The 20,860-nt window shown below is 33.9% G+C and overlaps 1 protein-coding gene across 1 annotated transcript in view; it reads right to left on the bottom strand.

Annotated features, from left to right (window-relative positions):
* The window catches only part of LOC105344312 (short-chain specific acyl-CoA dehydrogenase, mitochondrial), a 23,961-nt gene extending 3,101 nt beyond the window's left edge, over nucleotides 1-20,860 (bottom strand). The window contains exons 1-11 of the mRNA XM_011452063.4: nucleotides 20,705-20,860; nucleotides 19,984-20,135; nucleotides 17,660-17,809; nucleotides 16,871-16,982; nucleotides 16,466-16,581; nucleotides 15,802-15,837; nucleotides 15,541-15,711; nucleotides 15,375-15,431; nucleotides 15,212-15,292; nucleotides 15,001-15,096; nucleotides 14,816-14,872 (exon numbers count right to left, since the gene is read on the bottom strand). Of these exons, the coding sequence (XP_011450365.4) occupies nucleotides 14,816-14,872; nucleotides 15,001-15,096; nucleotides 15,212-15,292; nucleotides 15,375-15,431; nucleotides 15,541-15,711; nucleotides 15,802-15,837; nucleotides 16,466-16,581; nucleotides 16,871-16,982; nucleotides 17,660-17,809; nucleotides 19,984-20,135; nucleotides 20,705-20,846 (1,170 nt within the window). The 5' untranslated portion in view covers nucleotides 20,847-20,860. The remainder of the gene's footprint in view (nucleotides 1-14,815; nucleotides 14,873-15,000; nucleotides 15,097-15,211; nucleotides 15,293-15,374; nucleotides 15,432-15,540; nucleotides 15,712-15,801; nucleotides 15,838-16,465; nucleotides 16,582-16,870; nucleotides 16,983-17,659; nucleotides 17,810-19,983; nucleotides 20,136-20,704) is intronic.

Below are 20,860 nucleotides of genomic sequence, written 5' to 3'. Positions count from 1 at the left end.
CTGCCAGTCTAGAGCACTCCGTTATGGTACAGAAAATCAGACAAATTCAGCCGCTTTGAGCTGGTCTGTCTACTAGTAATCCCAGTATCTACAAACTAATGCCTATATGAATTTCAAAAACCATTACATATCATCAAAAAATTTAAATTTATATTTATTTCTTACTGAGACAAATATCTGGATTGAGAGAAACTTACATACATACACAATGAAGCTAAGGAAATTATGATGTACAGCTAGATTTATGAATGTAATATGTTGTATGTGAAGTAGTTGTGGAAATAATGACACAAATTCTAAAATGTTATTAAGAAAAGAGGAAACTACTTAGGATAATTATGTTTACTTGTAGTATTATGAGGCCATTATATCTGAGTATCAAATAAATGGTTCATTCTCTGCACTTTAAACCAGTGAGTCACTTAATTAAGACTAATGTTTAACTGGTTGCTGTAAAAAAGACACCAAGTGAGGTTTGTTATAATTATCCTTAATATGTTATGTGGGACATTTGATGACAGAAAATATCATGTCCTTATAGAAAGATCAAGTTTTCCAAAAAATCCATATGTTAAATAAACAATGTATGCTAGACAAATCCATAGATCAACCTCCCCTACACCGTATTCAGAGTTTTTTCTGCTTGTTGCAAATTCTGCAAAAATAATTTGTTTACACAGGACATTTTTGCAATACAAAAAAAAATTATGGCCCAATAACTGATAAAGAGGTATAAAAACCCTTTCCCTGCATTTAATACAATAGAAGTCTGATGCACACATTAAAATGGGAGAGAATCATCTTAGAGGATTTAATCTTTCTATTCTTATCATGCTTTTAGTGAAAAGAAAAAAAATGTATATACAACTTGGGGGATTTGAACCACTGACTGCAAAATCTGTATAACCACTTGGCTACACAACACTATATAAATAGTGCCTGTTTGGGAGGGTAACTGTTGAAATTGACACCCCGAGACAACCATTGTCAACCGACGCAAAGCGGAGGTTGACAATGGTTTTCGAGAGGTGTCAATTTCAACAGTTACCCTCCCAAACAGGCACTATTTATTTTATTATACTCAATGTCTTAATTTCAAAGAGAATTTTACTGCTTTTATATAGAAATGAAGTGAATTCAACGGCGAACCGTACGCGCATAATTTACGCGCATGTAACAATTCATTGTGTTACCCGTTGCCAAGTGTGTTGCTAATGCTGACGGTAATAGAACGGATTACCAACTGCGTCTAAACCAATCAGATTTCAGTATTTAACATGAAAGTATAATAATAACTAGTAGGCTAATTGTTCGAGAACAATTAGAGGTCTTTCCACCTAATATTGCTAGATTGATGAATTGCTCTATAAGATTTACAAAACATTACTATACCTATGATATATGTTGTACTATAAAATGGGAAAACCACAAGGCCATTAATTGATAAATGGTTTTAAAAGAGATTTTTTATTTTTATTATTATCAAGCCATTTTTTTAAAAAATTCCATGTTGTATATATCGGTAAAGATTTATCTAATTACTTTTCTGAATTTTTTTCCACTTACTATGAACAAAACTGAGCCAAGTGAATATTCTTTACACAATCGTATAAACAGTAAAGCTAACAATAGAAGAGAGTGTTCTACAGGCTAGCTGTCTTTGTACAAAATGAATAACAAGTTCCACTTGAGTAGCCGCAGGACTTGATGTGATACCTGGCTGACCCAATTGAATACCTTATTGCGCAATCCAGCAAGCTATTGAAACCCTTACTATAATTCTGTATTTCAAATGATATGAAAATTCATTAATTAAAAGACTTCTAAATGACGTTGACCTTTGACCTTTATGTCATTTTGTTTGGCCAAGGTAGACGCTTCTATTCCTAGTGGTCCGAAGTCTGTACGACAAATAATAAAAAAGTTGGAAATGATTTTATAGAAAATTAAAAACTTTCAGGGGGAATAACTACTAGAAGAGGGCCTCAGATCCTTTCGGTATGAATAGATTGAAGAACCCTCCAAGTATACTGAATACATTGGTAAAAGTTCCAAGTCTTTATCTCTTATAGTTTCAGAGGAGTAGCGATAACAAGCATTTCGTACAATAGGGGCTATAACTCTGTAATTATTCAAAGGTATGAGCCAAGGGGCTATATTTTAAAATGTCTTAAGATGTCCTACTACATCCATAAAAATGTTTTTCTCTACCACCCTAAACAAAAGAGATATAAAAACTCGTTAATTAACAGCTTCTCAAATGACCTTGACCTTTGACCTTTATGTCATTTTGTTCGGCCAAGGTAGACTCTTCCATCCCAAGTGGTCCGAAGTCTCTATGATAAATAATAAAAAAGTTGGAAGTGATTTTATGGAAATTTAAATACTTTCAGGGGCAATAACTACTACAAGGGGGCCTCAAATCCTTTTGGTATGAATAGATTGAAGAACCATCTAAGTGTAGTGAAGACATTGGTAAAAGTTCCAAATCCGTATCTCTTATGGTTTCAGAGGAGTAGCGATAACAAGCATTTTCTTCTCAAAGGGCAATAACTCTGTAAGTTCTGGGAGTTCTTTGACACAGGGTCAATTGGTACCATAACTTTTAATGAGCAATTACATAAAGTTTAAATTGTTTGGATAACTCTAATAATAAAAAAGTCACCCCGAGCTAAATAGAAAAAAAGAAGAAGAAGAAGAAGAAGAAAAAACATAAAGAAAACTAGTAGGCTAATTGTTCGAGAACAATTAGAGGTCTTTCCACCTAATATTTTAATGAATTGCTAGATTGCTCAAGAAGATATACAAAACATTACTATACCTATGATATATGTTGTACTATAAAATGGGAAAACCACAAGGCCATTAATTGATAAATGGTTTTAAAAGAGATTTTTTAGTTTTATTATTATCAAGCCATTTCTTTAAAAATTCCGTGTGGTATATATCGGTAAAGATTTATCTAATTACTTTTCTGAATTTTTTTCCACTTACTATGAACAAAACTGAGCCAAGTGAATATTCTTTACACAATCGTATAAACAGTAAAGCTAACAATAGAAGAGAGTGTTCTACAGGCTAGCTGTCTTTGTACAAAATGAATAACAAGTTCCACTTGAGTAACCACAGGACTTGATGTGATACCTGGCTGACACAATTGAATACCATATTGCGCAATCCAGCAAGCTATTGAAGCCCTTACTATAATTCTGTATTTCAAATGATATGAAAATTCATTAATTAAAAGACTTCTAAATGACGTTGACCTTTGACCTTTATGTCATTTTGTTTGGCCAAGGTAGAGGTTTCTATTCCAAGTGGTCCGAAGTCTGTACGACAAATAATAAAAAAGTTGGAAATGATTTTATAGAAAATTAAAAACTTTCAGGGGGAATAACTACTAGAAGAGGGCCATAGATCCTTTCGGTATGAATAGATTGAAGAATCCTCCAAGTGTACTGAATACATTGGTAAAAGTTCCAAGTCTTTATCTTTTATGGTTTCAGAGGAGTAGCGATAACAAGCATTTCGTACAATAGGGGCTATAACTCTGTAATTATTCAAAAGTATGAGCCAAGGGGCTATATTTTAAATTGTCTTAAGATGTCCTACTAAATCCATAAACAAGTTTTTCTCTACCACCCTTAACAAAAGAGATATAAAAACTCATTAATCAACGGCTTCTCAAATGACCTTGACCTTTGACCTTTTTGTCATTTTGTTCGGCCAAGGTAGACGCTTCCATCCCAAGTGGTCCGAAGTCTCTATGATAAATAATAAAGAAGTTGGAAGTGATTTTATGGAAATTTAAATACTTTCAGGGGCAATAACTACAACAAGGGGGCCTCAGATCTTTTTGGTATGAATAGATTGAAGAACCCTCTAAGTGTAATGAAGACATTGGTAAAAGTTCCAAATCTCTATCTCTTATGGTTTCAGAGGAGTAGCGATAACAAGCATTTCCTTCTCAAAGGGCAATAACTCTGTAAGTTCTGGGAGTTCTTTGACACAGGGTCAATTGGTACCATAACTTTTAATGAGCAATTACATAAAGTTTAAATTGTTTGGATAACTCTAATAATAAAAAAGTCACTCCGAGCTAAATAGAAAAAAAGAAGAAGAAGAAGAAGAAGAAGAAAAAACATAAAGAAAACTAGTAGGCTAATTGTTCTCGAACAATTAGAGGTCTTTCCACCTTAATATATTTAATGAATTGCTAGATTGCTCAAAAAGGTATACAAAAAATTATTATACCTATGATTCATGTTGTACTATAAAATGGGAAAACCACAAAGCCATGAAATGATAAATGGTTTTTAAAGAGATTTTTTTTTATTTTCAAGCCATTTCTTTAAGAATTCCATGTTGTATATATCGTAAACATTTATTAATTTACTTTTCTGAATTGTTTTCCACTTACTATGAGCAAAACTGAGCCAAGTGAATATTATTTACACAATCATATAAACAGTAAACTTAACAATAGAAGAGAGTGTTCTGGAGGCTAGCTGTCTTTGTACAAAATGAATGGGTTGACTGTAAAAACAAGTTCCACATGAGTAACCACAGGACTTGATGTGATACCTGGCTGACTCAATTGAATACCTTATTGCGCAATCCGGCAAGCTATTGAAACCCTTACTATAATTCTGTATTTCAAATGATATGAAAATTCATTAATTAACAGACTTCTAAATTACATTGACCTTTGACCTTTATGTCATTTTGTTTGGCCAAGGTAGACGCTTCTATTCCAAGTGGTCCGAACTCTCTATGATAGATAGTAAAAAAGTTGGAAGTGATTTTATCGAAGTTTCAATACTTTCAGGGGCAATAACTGCTATAAGAGGGGCTCAGATCCGTTCGGTATGAATAGATTGAAGAACCCTCTAAGTGTACTGAAGACAATGGTAAAAGTTCCATATCTCTATCTCTAATGGTTTCAATGGAGTAGCGATAACAAGCATTTCTTACAAAAGGGGCTATAACTCTGTAATTATTCAAAGGTATGAGCCAAGGGGCTATATTTTAAAATGGCTTAAGATGTCCTACTACATCCATAAAAAAGTTTTTCTCTACCACCCTAAACAAAAGAGATATAAAAACTCATTAATTAACAGCTTCTCAAATGACCTTGACCTTTTACCTTTATGTCATTTTGTTCGGCCAAGGTAGACCCTTCCATCCCAAGTGGTCCGAAGTCTCTATGATAAATAATAAAAAAGTTGGAGGTGATTTTATGGAAATTTAAATACTTTCAGGGGCAATAACTACTACAAGGGGGCCTCAGATCCTTTTGGTATGAATAGATTGAAGAACCCTCTAAGTGTAATGAAGACATTGGTAAAAGTTCCAAATCTCTATCTCTTATGGTTTCAGAGGAGTAGCGATAACAAGCATTTCCTTCTCAAAGGGCAATAACTCTGAAAGTTCTGGGAGTTCTTTGACACAGGGTCAATTGGTACCATAACTTTTAATGAGCATTTACATAAAGTTTAAATTGTTTGGATATCTCTAATAATAAAAAAGTCACCCAGAGCTAAATAGAAAAAAAGAAGAAGAAGAAGAAGAAGAAGAAAAAACATAAAGAAAACAAGAGGTCTTTCACCTGAAAGGTGGAAAGACCTAACAAGAGGTCTTTCACCTGAAAGGTGGAAAGACCTAACAAGAGGTCTTTCACCTGAAAGGTGGAAAGACCTAATGATTTATTACATCTTATCAACATTGAATAATTGTTTGTGGCTCGATACATGAGCATCATAGGTCAAGATCTAGTAAATGATTCCATAGTGTCTTTTTGGTGCTAGTACCATTGTGACGTCATGATTGATTTGATTAAAATTTTTCCCGTACTTAATGGCTTTAAAGGAATTATGTAGAAAATAAAATAATTTCTTTACATTCTATCTTAAATCATGAGAAAAGTAGCCCTGATACCTGTATTTAATTTGACATCATTTTAAAGAGGAGGTCAAGAGCTTGTTTAATGTCGTTTTTAGAGAGACTGAAGGCATTCTAAATATATTTAATTAGTAAAAATGGACAAAACTCCGAAATATGTTACTTATTTCCTTCATATTTCACAGAAAATGGCACTTAAAAAATGTGATTTTTCATTATATTTACTAGAAATTTAAGCCCTGATACACCCCATCAAACAAAGCTATTGCTATGTATAAAGCATCATAGAAAGAATTTATATCTTAAATTTAATGAACCTGTAGGAACCTTTCATTTACTAGATCTTGACCTTAAAAAAAAAACTACTGTACTTTTGTACAAAACTTCAAAATACTTCATAATGCTTCTATCTTAAAATGAGGTGAATAATCAAAGGGGAATAACTCTCCTCAAAAGTTGAGTAAATAACTACATATATAATCAGAGTTTTTTTTTCAAATACTCTAAAATTCATTAAAATTTGGCTTGATATCTTAATCTTCATTCAAAACCAGTTTTCAGTACCATATGCGAAACAGCATGAACAAATAATTATTATACACATGTGAAAATGGCACTGTCCAGAGTATCCTTGCCTTCTGTACTGTCAACTGTTGAGTATAAAGAGAAATCAATGATTTTGTCATGGTTTTTAGAATAGGTAGGAAATGTCCCAATTTAGTGACATCAAAGAAGCACAAGGAATGAAATGGGGCAGAAACTGGACCTTCTTAAATATATAGTCCTTTGCTATATGACATATATATCTGCTGATCACAACATAAGAACAATGACTTGGGTATCAAGATTTATATTCAGAATTACAGCTTTTGATATAAGCCTCCATTCTCATCTTAACCATGTGCTTAAATTGCAAGTAAGAGTGTCTAAAGTGTAAGACTTGATAGGGTAATTAAGACTTGCAATAAAATATATACATGTTGACTACTATTTTAACACAGTGTAACACCTGATATAGTAGACTACATGTTGACTACTATTTCGACACAGTGTAAGACCTGACATAGTAGACTACATGTTGATTACAATTCTGACACAGTGTAAGACATGGCATAGTAGACTACATTTTGCCTACTATTCTGAAACAGTGTAAGACCTGACATTACAGACTACTTATTGACTACTATTCTGACACAGTGTAAGACATAACATAGTAGGCTACATGTTGACTACTATTCTGACACAGTGTAAGACCTGACATAGTAGACCACATGTTGACTACTATTCTGACACAGTGTAAGACCTGACATTACAGACTACTTATTGACTACTATTCTGACACAGTGTAAGACATAACATTGTAGACTACATGTTGACTACTATTCTGACACAGTGTAAGACCTGACATAGTAGACCACATGTTGACTACTATTCTGACACAGTGTAAGACCTGACATTACAGACTACTTATTGACTACTATTCTGACACAGTGTAAGACATAACATAGTAGGCTACATGTTGACTACTATTCTGACACAGTGTAAGACCTGACATAGTAGACCACATGTTGACTACTATTCTGACACAGTGTAAGACATGACATAGTAGGCTACATGTTGACTACTATTCTGACACAGTGTAAGACCTGACATAGTAGACTACATGTTGACTACTATTCTGACACAGTGTAAGACCTGACATAGTAGACTACATGTTGACTACTATTCTGACACAGTGTAAACCTTGAAAGAGTAGACTACATGTTGACTACTATTCTGACACAGTGTAAGACATAACATTGTAGACTACATGTTGACTACTATTCTGACACAGTGTAAGACCTGACATAGTAGACCACATGTTGACTACTATTCTGACACAGTGTAAGACCTGACATTACAGACTACTTATTGACTACTATTCTGACACAGTGTAAGACATAACATTGTAGACTACATGTTGACTACTATTCTGACACAGTGTAAGACCTGACATAGTAGACCACATGTTGACTACTATTCTGACACAGTGTAAGACCTGACATTACAGACTACTTATTGACTACTATTCTGACACAGTGTAAGACATAACATTGTAGACTACATGTTGACTACTATTCTGACACAGTGTAAGACCTGACATAGTAGACTACATGTTGACTACTATTCTGACACAGTGTAAACCTTGAAAGAGTAGACTACATGTTGACTACTATTCTGACACAGTGTAAGACATAACATTGTAGACTACATGTTGACTACTATTCTGACACAGTGTAAGACCTGACATAGTAGACCACATGTTGACTACTATTCTGACACAGTGTAAGACCTGACATTACAGACTACTTATTGACTACTATTCTGACACAGTGTAAGACATAACATTGTAGACTACATGTTGACTACTATTCTGACACAGTGTAAGACCTGACATAGTAGACCACATGTTGACTACTATTCTGACACAGTGTAAGACCTGACATTACAGACTACTTATTGACTACTATTCTGACACAGTGTAAGACATAACATTGTAGACTACATGTTGACTACTATTCTGACACAGTGTAAGACCTGACATAGTAGACTACATGTTGACTACTATTCTGACACAGTGTAAAACTTGAAAGAGTAGACTACATGTTGACTACTAATCTGACACAGTGTAAGACATAACATTGTAGACTACATGTTGACTACTATTCTGACACAGTGTAAGACCTGACATAGTAGACTACATGTTGACTACTATTCTGACACAGTGTAAGACTTGAAAGAGTAGACTACATGTTGACTACTATTCTGACACAGTGTAAGGCATGACATAGTAAACTACATGTAATCTCCATGTAGAATAAGATAAAAACTAAAAAAAAAAATACAGATTTTTTTATGATATTAAACATTTCTGACTCCATATTAATTTGTAGCATGTTTTACAGCACAGTCTCTTAATGCTCAAGACAGTTTACCTAGTCCGTTACAAGCTAATGTCACACGATGAATGTTTACTATACGTTCAACAGCATGAAATGAAAATTTAGAATACTACATGATATTGATATAATTTTATTTGTTATACTTTCATGTTAAATACTGAAATCTGATTGGTTAAGACGCAGTTAATAATATTTACTATTACCCTCAGCGTTAGCAACGCACTTGGCAACGGGTAACATTAAAAAATGTTACATGCGCGAAAATTATGCGCGTACGGTTCGCTGTAGAATTCACGTTATTCCTATATAAAAGCAGTAAAATTTTCTTAAAAATTTTAAAAAAGACATTCAGTATAACAAAATAAATAGTGCCTGTTTGGGAGGATAACAGTTGAAATTGACACCCCTCGAAAATCATTGTCAACCTCCGCTTCGCGTCGGTTGACAATGGTTTTCTCGGGGTGTCAATTTCAACTGTTACCCTCCCAAACAGGCACTATTTATATAGTGTGTTGAATATGAAGATACTACACATATGTTGTGTCAGTTGAGAATAACATTTTTCGTAATTGCCCCCGACCCCGATCTTCAATGTTAATTTTTTGGCGGTCATAGTAAACTGTATATGACTTCAGTCCTAATTGTTTTACACATAGGTGTGAAACCATCGCACAGACAGGTGTAAATCACTTTATGCTTGAACGCACAGAATACACAGGTATGAGACAGGTGGACAGTCCATGTAACGAGGGATCGTAAGGAAATCATAATACATCAAATGATTTTACTAACAGTAACAAATGCAATAAACAAATGCTTCATTTTACTACGTTTCTAGACTGTTAAAGGTGTTTAAGATGTTCCTCCCCGCAAAAAAACTCCTAAAAACATGAGTTTTGGTTTAAAATAATGAAGTATACAAATTAAACTTCACAAAAACTTCTTTTTTCTTTACATGAAATCAAACATCCCAAACATTGTAGAATACTTCATTGTTAGGCATACTTCTTTTCTCTTAACTTGGAATCAGACATAACAAACAGTGTAGAATACTTCATTGTTAGGCATACTTCTTTTCTCTTAACTTGAAAGCAAACATCACAAACAGTGTAGAATACTTCATTGTTAGGCGTACTTCTTTTCTTTTTACTTGAAAGCAAACATCACAAACAGTGTAGAATACTTCGCTGTTGGGTATGATCTTTTCTTTTTTCTTGGAATGAAAACGAACAAAACTTTTTCCTTAACTTGGAAGGAACACGTGGTGCACCTCTGTGGGTTGATTTGATTTGATTGACAGGGCTAGCACATGGACGCAAGAAAGAAAATGCGTACATAAATAGTTGAAAATAATTGTATGCATTTAATAACATGTACAGTTTCCCATGTTTTGTAATGAAAAATAATTGCCTTTTACCATTTCTTGTAAAGAATTAACACCTTTAAAATAGCTCGCAGGTTTGCCGACGTCACAATTAAAGGACTATGTGCGGTATGGTCAAATATCTGCCCCTGATTTCAACCAAATTTTAAATAGTATCGTATGAAAATGAAATCTTCACAAATCATTGTAAAGAGGATGCCTATAACTTTAATCTTGATTTTAGTCATCATTGCTCACTCGCTGTTTATCTATGACGTCACTTAAATGACATTATTCCCGCAAATTTGGAAACATTTTTGCTCTATATTTTGCATTCGGAAGTATAGATCGCAGGTCTGCTCAAGTGCGATTTTAACATATGTTTTTCTTCAGATAGTTATACATATTATACATGTACTAAAAAATGGTACTTGAGCAAGCCTGCGCTCGATGTTTCCCAGTCGAAAAACCATCGGAAAGCACCCATATTTTGCTACAAAACATCAATTTATCAAAATAATGCAATATTCATGACGTCATTTCTACATTATGACGTCACTGTGGTGATAACCTTTTACATCTTTATTTCCAATATGATTTTAACTATCTTTCACCTTATTTTAAAGGTCTTTCTAAAACTTTGATTTTGGGGGGCAAAAATTGCATAAAACCACACTTAGTCCTTTGACAGAAAGAGTTCACCGTCATAGCAAACTCATACATTATTTGAAAATAACAACTGATCTCTAGAAACATTAAGAAATATTTCAAAAAGCTTAAATGCAGTTTTTACAAACATTTATAATCATCAACTGCTAAAAATTTAAATATGTGACATACATTATCACATTTTGTTCTATAAGATAAGAGTGTGCGTTGGAACTCTTCCATTTACGAGGGTCAATCAAAACATACGAAGACTTTTGTCATAGCTATGTTACTTAACGTCATATCATTACTAAATTTGGTAGACATAATTTAGCAATGGTTTCAAACAATTTGCAAGAAAAAAAGTTCATAAATTCCTTTATTTCTAAGAATTATTTAGAATCTAATCCTGCAAAAATGAGGTCATGGCGCATGGTCAAAATTTGTGTTATGCCAACAATAAACCATATAATGTTGAAAGTAATATCTCTATAAATTGGGCTTAAAACCAAATAATATTGAAACCTCAAATTAAGTTTTGTCTTGGTATTCTATGTTCCAAATAATGATGGGATATATTGTTTTGTCGAAGAAATATCAGTAACTAAAGACAGATTTAGAATTGACTAAAAACATTGCGCATCGAGAGGTACAAACAAAATGGATTTAACCTAGAAAAAAGCCGACACAAGCTGTGAAAAAGCTAAATGGTGCAAAAAATAAGTCAACAAATATTTGCAAGTTTGTGTTTAACTGTAATAAATTTGGGGGGGGGGGGGTGGTAATTGTATTTTGAATATAAAACAGCCTGAAAAAAAGTAGAATATTTGTAAATATTGGGTCAAAAAATAAGTAATGTCAACCGACGTTCAGGGTTCTCCTTACTGTAAACTAAGAAACTAAGAGATACACGGTTAGGAAATAAAAACTTTGAAGAACTAACTTATGATTTTTCAACAAATGTTAGCAAATAATATGTTAAGTGGTTCAGTGCAATTTTAAATTGTAAGGAGAAAGGCACAAGAGACTAAGCGTGATATAAAGATAGGGTATATCTATAAACTGTGCATGTTTAATCTTGACGTCATGTTTTGAACGTTACCGTGAGCCGTGGTGACAAAACATGTTGTTTTTAAAAAGAGGTAAAAAAAATACCGTTTCATCAAATGGACTAAAACTTCGCATATCAATAACATAAGTGTTGGTGCACAGATTAATCTGTTAAGTATGACTTTCATGAAAAATATATGATAGACAGCCACATTGTCTTCGTATTTTTTGATTGACCCTTGTAAAATCGTGTTTAGACAAGTAAAAATATTGAACCGTATGCATTTTAACTTTGCTTATTTTAAAATTAAAACTTCTGTATTTTCAACTACTGATCTAACTTTTTAAATTCTTTTGGCTTAAGGTATCCCACTCCTCAATGTTGTTGTATCAAGAATTTCTTTAGAAGTATATCACTGAAATTTGTAAACAAACCTTAAAAAATACAAATATAAAAGGGGCTGGGGGTGGGTCAGTATTCATCCCTCTGAGTTTCAGCCCGATTAGGATTTGCTGTCATTATTTTTGATTAAACAAACTTATTCCTTCAAATATTGATTTTAATTACGGAAAACGGTCACACTGAATAGAGGGATTACAAAAAATTATGTATGATGCTACATAAAAAAAATTTTGCACTTAAAATTTACAGTTTCTAAAATAGTTACAACCTGATTCAGAATAAAAACTTTTTAAATATCAAGAATTTTATAAGATTAATCCAGTTTTCCAAGATAAAAATTCAGTATCATTTAGACACAATAAACATGGGGGTCAGTGATGTCAAATATTAGACTTAGAGCTTCAAAGGTAAAATTCTCGCAAAATTTGGCTGAATCTGATATTTTCTATATAATTGCATGATTTTATGCTAAATATCTATCACTCTCTGAAGATTTAATTTTGTACATGTCACACAGAACCTATAGAATATGTTACAGACCTATCATATGTTAAAAATGTGAATAATGAATACAGTATAATGAAAAGAAAAGTATATTGAAAATTCATAAAAAATATTTGTTTCTGTCATTTTCGAGTAAAAAACCTTCGGCACAAAAATTGTTTTCCCGAAAACTTGTTTGTTTCTTGTAAACTGGCTGAAAGTTTGTTGACACTCGATCATACGGACATAGATCGACAAAAGCATTTCAATAATTTGATTTACCTGGTATGCAGTTTGCATAGATAAAACAGAAAAGTTTCAATACTTCTACCTGATTTAATAAGATTGAAGAAAAAAAATAAAACATGACTGGCAAACATGTGAATTTTATAATAAGCCACGTCAATATTAATAGTTTGTAAAAATACATTGTCAAGTTACGAAATGAAATAGCACCGATAAATGATTTTAAACACACACTCTATAAATTTTCAAAAGAATTTGAAAATATATTGTCTGTTTTTTAAACAGTTCCATTAATAATATGATATATAAGGTTCTTTGTAGCTGTCAATTATCATTTTTATTTTATTTTTCAGTCCGATTCTTTTTTCCACCTATAAATGATCGTCAAGACCGTGGCATTGATTTGCTGAAGGACCTTATCGCACAGGTGCGCAGTTTAACCTGAAACACCTGTCTTAAACCACGTTGCAATTTGGAATCAGGAGTGCGGAAAATACAGGATCCTTTAATGGTTTTGTACCAGGCCACAAGATCAGAAAGCAAACTTAGAATTAAGTCAAAAATTACAAACTGTCTTTTTGTCTCTTGATTGAAAACACTGAAAAAATTTAAATGCTATTAAAAGTGCCTTGATATAACGTTGTTAATTACAAATTTCAATCGTTATTTTATGATAAATAATCATTATGTGACTGACTGAAATTTTGACTTAAGTCTGAAATTGCTTCATGATTCTGAGGCCTGATGACTACTATTCTGACACGGTGTAAGACTTTACACAACAGACTACCTTGTCAGGCTTGTGACTTTTTTTTTGACACAGTGGAAGACTTGATTTAACAACCGACTACATGTTAACTACTTTTTCTAACACAGTGTAAGACCTGACATAGCAGAAAAATGTTGACTACTATTCTGACACAGAGTAAGACATGACATAGTGGACTACATGTTGACTACTATTCTGACAAACAGTAAGACATGACATAGTAGGCTACATCTTGACTACTATTCCAACACAGTGTAAGACATGACATTGTAGACTACATGTTGACTACTATTCTGACACAGTGTAAGACATGGCATAGTAGACTACATCTTGACTACTATTCCGACACAGTGTAAGACATGACATAGTAGACTACATGTTGACTACTATTCTGACACAGTGTTAGACATGACATAGTAGACTACATGTTGACTACTATTTTGACACAGTGTAAGACATGACATTGTAGACTACATGTTGACTACTATTCTGACACAGTGTAAGACATGGCATAGTAGACTACATGTTGACTACTATTTTGACACAGTGTAAGACCTGACATTACAGATTACTTATTGACTACTATTCTGACACAGTGTAAGACATGACATAGTAGACTGCATGTTGACTACTATTATAACACAGTGTTAGACCTGACATAGTAGACCACACGATGACTACTTTTCTGACACAGTGTAAGACCTGACATAGTAGATTACATGTTGACTACTATCATAACAGTGTAAGACCTGACATAGAAGACCACATGTTGACTACTATTCTGACACAGTGAAAGACCTGACATAGTAGACCATATGTTGACTACTATTATAACACAGTGTAAGTCCTGACATAGAAGACCACATGTTGACGATTATTCTGACACAGTGTAAGTCCTGACATAGTAGACTACATGTTGACTACTATTCTGACGAAGTGTAAGACCTTACATAGTAGACTACATGTTGACTACTATTCTGACACAGTGTAAGACTTGACATAGTTCTTACCTGGTGACTACAAAAGGTTGCTGCCTCAGAGGCTGCCAGCTTTGCCATAGCTGCTTCCTGCAACAGAAAACATACTTATCAAGATATAGTAAGTATAAGCTTTGATTGCATTCTGTTTTTATCATGTGAAGAAGTGACTTTACAGATTGTTTATGAATCAATAATTTGTAGATACAATAGCTTACTTTAGTGTATGGTTTTCCGGCATCTTTTAGGAGAGCTGCTTTGTAGGTCAGTAGTCTGGCACTCTCAGTTCTTAGCTCCATGTCCGCTAGCTTGGACTGTACAACAGAGAACAAGAATTTTGATAATTAAAAACCCATACAAGTGATCAAATTTAAGTGGTACACTCTTTTCTTAACAATAATGTTAATGTGAACAAATTTTTTAACTTACTTGAACTGTTTGCATCTTTGAGATAGGGCTTCCAAAAGCCATCCTTTTCTGAGCATACTCTATGGCACACTCAAATGAAGCCTAGAGCATAATATACATGTACATTCAATGAACAAAATGTATTTCTAATCATTGAATTTTGTTGTTGTAAGAGTTATCTTACCTGAGCTATTCCTAAAGCCTGTCCTGCAATTCCAATTCTGCCAGCATCAAGAGTTTGCTAAAATAAAACCAGAAACCATATATTCATTCATTTGGAAACTTTTAACAATAAGCAAAAAAAAAAAAATCAGGATGAAAAAAGAGAGGCAACTCCTGCTCTTAATTACCATGGCGATTTTAAATCCAAATCCAGGCTCTCCCAGCAGATTTTCCCTGGGGATTCTGCAGTCCTCAAAGATTAGATTACAGGTGGAGGTGGCCTTAATCCCAAGCTTATCCTCCTTCTTTCCCAGAGACAGGCCAGCGATGGGCTTAGGTACTAGAAATGCACTGATTCCCTGAGATAGAAAAAAATCAGTAAAATATACAGATCAAATGACATGTTACTCTTACATAGACTTTACTAAGTGAGACAACTTTGTACTTGCCTTGTGTTTCTGGCTTTTGTCTGTGGTGGCAAAGACCTACAAATATGATATAAAGGTTATGTACAAATGCAGACAACAAACAGATAATTTGACTCCAGATAAAGCCACACTTGTTTGTCTATGACATATAAATCCTCCCATCAGAATAAGGTCCATTTAGGCAAATCACAACTACCGCTGGTATTTAACTTAGTTTCCTCTAGACTGAGCTGACTCTGAACAAGCAGTGCAAAATTTGTTTTATCAAAGGACCAAAACTTAATAAGATAAAATAAATTTCATAACCAAAATTCTAAGCATTCTTGAAATAACATTATCAACATCTTAGAAACAGACTTGATTACTCTCAATTATTCAAAATACGAGAGATGTACACATACCCATATTCAGCGAATGTATTTACCTTTTGGGCAGGTGATGACTAAGAAATATTGCTCTAAATTTTGAAGGTGCCTATCAATATTCAGACAAACACATTTACTTTCTTAAGCCAAATGTGTGTTTTCTTCTATAATCAACATTTTTTGATAATGAGGAAATAGATAATGTTTGCAATAGAATAAAATCCCTGCCTGCTGTGTTATTGGCCAGAGAAATTAAAGGTGGGGCCTTACAATATATTTCATACAATATCAATAATCTATAGCAAAATAACAAATCTTACTACTGTAGCCTCAGATTCGTAGCCATTGGTGATCCAGGACTTGGTTCCGTTCAGAATCCAAGAATCTCCATCTAGGGTAGCCACTGTGGAGGCAGCCCCAGCGTCACTTCCATTTCCTGTGGATAAAACAAAACCAAGATTAACAAATGTTTATAAAAATGTATACATGTACTGCTAATGGCAGGATATCATCATCAACTGTTGGCAATACAATGTATATAAAACATTTAATGACAAGTATGTACATGTATATATACCAAACAAACAGCAGTGTTGGCAATAGTCTAGTGATATATTTAACAAAAACAACATACAATTTTACATGAAGTTTATTTTGTACTTAAATTCATGTATTTTAATTTCTTCATGGAGACGTAACTTCAATGTATACTACAAAGCACATACCTGGTTCACTGAGAGCAAAGCATCCGACTCTGTCTCCATGTAAATATGGCTCCTGGAAGACTTCTTTCTGTGCTGGGGTAGCCCATTTATTGATTGGTCCTAAGTAGAGGGACTGCAAGTACACAGGTCCATGTCAAGTTACGCACCAAATCATGATAATGTTACCCAACACTATTGGTTTGATATACAATGTATTTCCAAATTGTATTTGATATACTGCTATGGAAGATCTTTGAACTTTGTTTTATCCACAAAATTTAGTTGGTTAATACGAAGCGCGGCTCAAGTACCGTGCTCTAATGACAACGTTAACCCAAGGGCAAAGAAAAATTTCAGACTTCTGCTACCTTTGACATACTAAAAATTCTACAGTCAGATTTGTTCGCACAATACTAGTAAATTGCAAATGGCTACCAATGTCATGATCTCATGAAAACGGGTAAAATGTATATCAAGAATGCCATGCATTTAAAAGATGAATAAAACATTCTGCTGATTCTAAAATTTGTTTGAAACTGTATTTGACTTTGAATTTGAATTTCACTTCTGTAAGTTTATTCAAACTTTTTGTTTTGACATTGCACCACATGTTAAATTTATTCATTTTACCAATATAATCTCAAACAATATTAAATATCAATCCATAATGAAAATGCAAATTCTTAAACCCTCTGTTGTACAAGTTTCATCTTTCTGTGTCTTCTACCAAATTCCTCACTTTTCTACACAATTTTGGGACACCCCTCGTACATGACGTAAAGGGATACACAATCTGAGACCAGAACTTACATTGTTGACACTCATGATACAGCCCGTGGAGGCACAGCCCCTGCTGATCTCTTCCATGGCAATAGCGTAGGCAAGGTAATCCAGGCCTGTTCCCCCCTCCTCGCTGGGCACATCAACCGACATCAAACCAAGCTCACCCATCTTTTTTATCTGCAGGAACAAATTATAAACTTGTATCAACATTAGCTGCATATCTGTAGTTCTCCACCTGGAATATGGCATGTCAACTCAAATTCTCCCTGAAGCTACAGATCTTAAACTTTACCAATATGCAAAATTCATTGCAGATGATGAGCTAGTACTGTGCGATAATTAGGGATCTGGCTCAAAATTTGTGGAAATTCATTGAAAACCATACAAACAAATTTACTTTTAAATCTCAATGAACATTGATCTTTGTTTCTATTGATAAATCATTATTGATACAATGAAATTATGTCACTGCAAATCTTTAAAAAGAAAACAAGCAACCTATGAAAATTCGCCCCAACAATTTTAAATTACTGGACATGTGTAAAAGATCTTTATATGGTGATATCTATTAAATTAATTTCCTCATAGATATCAGTATAAACAAGAGGCCAATTGGCCTTAACGGTCACCTGAGTAGCATATATCCAATACACAAACTTGTCATGGAGTCTCATATATGCACATAATTAATTAGGTTTCATACTGGAGTAGAAAAATTATAAATTTGTAATGATGACCACATTTCAAAAAGAACTGTGAAACCTATAATTTTGGTGAAAAACTAAAAGATCTGGTCTACAAAATCATGAATTCAGTTTTCCTTTCAGATGTGTGGGAATAAAGAAGATAATTTTTTAACGCTATATGCATTAACATCTATACATCCATTTTGGCCCTGCCCTAGAGTCTAAACCCATACCCCAGGGGACATGAAAATTAAAATTTCAGTAGAGGACTTCCTGGTAAACATAATTATTAGTCAGTTTTTTTTATACAGATGTGTGAGAATAGAGAAGAAGATTTTTAAACATTATATGCATTAACACTTTATTGCCATATTGCCCCCCCCCCCCCCATGTCCTGAACCTCTGACCCAGGGGCCATGAATTTCACAATTTAGGTAAAGGAGATTGTGGATATTATAACCATGTATTCAGTTTTTTGCCCACATGTGTGGGAGTAGAGAAGAAGATTTTTAAAGATTTAATACATTTTAACTATTTGGCCATATTGGCCCCACTCTAGAGCCTGAACCCCTGACCAAGGGGTCATGAATTTCACAATTAAGGTAGGGGGCTTCATGGAAATCATAACCATGCATTTAGTTTTTAACAAATATATATGGAAGTAGAGAAGAAGATTTTCTAAGATTTAATACATTTTTACTATTTGGCCATATTGGCCCCACCCTAGAGACTGAACCCCTGACCAAGGGGTCATGAATTTCACAATTTTGATAGAGGGCCTCATGGACATCATAATCATGCATTTAGTTTTTAACAAATATATATGAGAGTAGAGAAGAAGATTTTCTAAGACTAAATACATTTTTACTTTTTGGCCATATTGGCCCCACCCTAGAGTCTGAACCCCTGACCAAGGGGTCATGAATATCACAATTTAGGTTGAGGGCTTCATGGACATCATAACCATACATTTAGTTTTTAACAAATATATATGATAGAAGAGAAGAAGATTTTCTAAGATTTAATACATTTTTACTATTTGGCCATATTGGCCCCACCCTAGAGCCTGAACCCCTGACCCAGGGGTCATGATTTTCACAATTTAGGTACAGGGCTTCATGGACATCATAATCATGCATTTAGTTTTCAAAAAATATATATGGTAGTAGAGAAGAAGATTTTCTAAGATTTAATACATTTTTACTATATGGCCATATTGGCCCCACCCTAGACCCAGAACCCCTGACCCAGGGGCCAATAATTCACAATTTTGGTAGAGGGCCTTATGGACATCATAACCATGCAACCAGTTTTTTCCTCACATGCGTGGGAGTAGAGAAGAAGATTTTTGAAAATTTGGCTTTTTTTGCATATTTGGCCCCGCCCGTGGCACCCCAGGGGTGGTAGAGCCATAAATTTCACAATTTAGATTCTTCTTACCATAGAGATGCTTCACACCAAAAAAGGTAACGATTGGCCTAGTAGTTTTTAAGAAGAAGTTAAAAATGTATAATTGTTAACGCACGACGAAGACCAATTGCAATAGGTCACCTGAGTGACTCAGGTGACCTAAAAAGTACTGAAACTACTTTTAGAGCCATTCATATTTGTAGTTTACAGATATTGTGGTGCTTTTGCTATAGGAGACATTCCCACGTATTTTACCACATCTTTTGGGTAAGTGTGCTCTTTGTCCAACTTTCCAGCGATAGGGATTAGCTCATTGTCCACAAAATCCCTACAGCTTTTTTGTAACATCTTATGTGTCTCTGGAAGATCTGCCAAACTAGATAAGGACCTTGCATTCTGAAGGCTCTCTGGAAAAGATTACACCTTGAAATAAACTTATTAGAGATATTGATACATGTAAATGTTAAAATTGAAGTCTACATGTATGATACACTAGGCATGTGCTGCAACCATTTGATGCTTGGTTAATATTGTTCGTTTCATCAATTCATTGAAGAATAGCTCATTACCTACTGCGTAGTTAGTTTAACAATAGACTATGGCACGGAGGATAAATGGGAAAAAAATAAAAGGTCCAAAGGGGTCCAAGGCATTTTGAATTCACACAACATGAAAAGTTGGTGATGTAATACAAACTGAGACCCAATAAGATTTTTTTTCAAATTTGCATAAGCTTTAGATGTCAAAAAGGGTTAATAAAATAAGTTAAAATAATAACTTTTTAAAATATATAACAAATTCTAGTGGTCCAGAACAATAACCCTTCAAGCCAGAGTTTCCTCGATCGCGACAAAAGTTACACAACACAGTTCACACTGCCAACATTGAGATAAGTATGTCTGCAATGCAATAAAATGTTTACTTGTCCAATATTAAATCTCTGGAAACTTTTAAATAAATATTGCTACCCCCGTACCTTTTCTGACTACGAATTTTGCAGAAGTTTGACTTGTTCTGAGCAGACAGCGTATCATAGCCGCCATGGTTGTTGTTTTCAGCCCCTCCACGATAAAAGAGTCAAAGTCCATTTTCAACCTCAGAGTTACCTTTCTTTGCATTGATCAAGTGGACC

This window comes from Magallana gigas, chromosome 3 (genome assembly GCF_963853765.1).
Source record: "Magallana gigas chromosome 3, xbMagGiga1.1, whole genome shotgun sequence".
In the NCBI taxonomy this organism is placed as follows: domain Eukaryota; kingdom Metazoa; phylum Mollusca; class Bivalvia; order Ostreida; family Ostreidae; genus Magallana; species Magallana gigas.
Note: the sequence above shows the minus strand (reverse complement) of the source record. Positions and strands in the feature narration are given on the sequence as shown.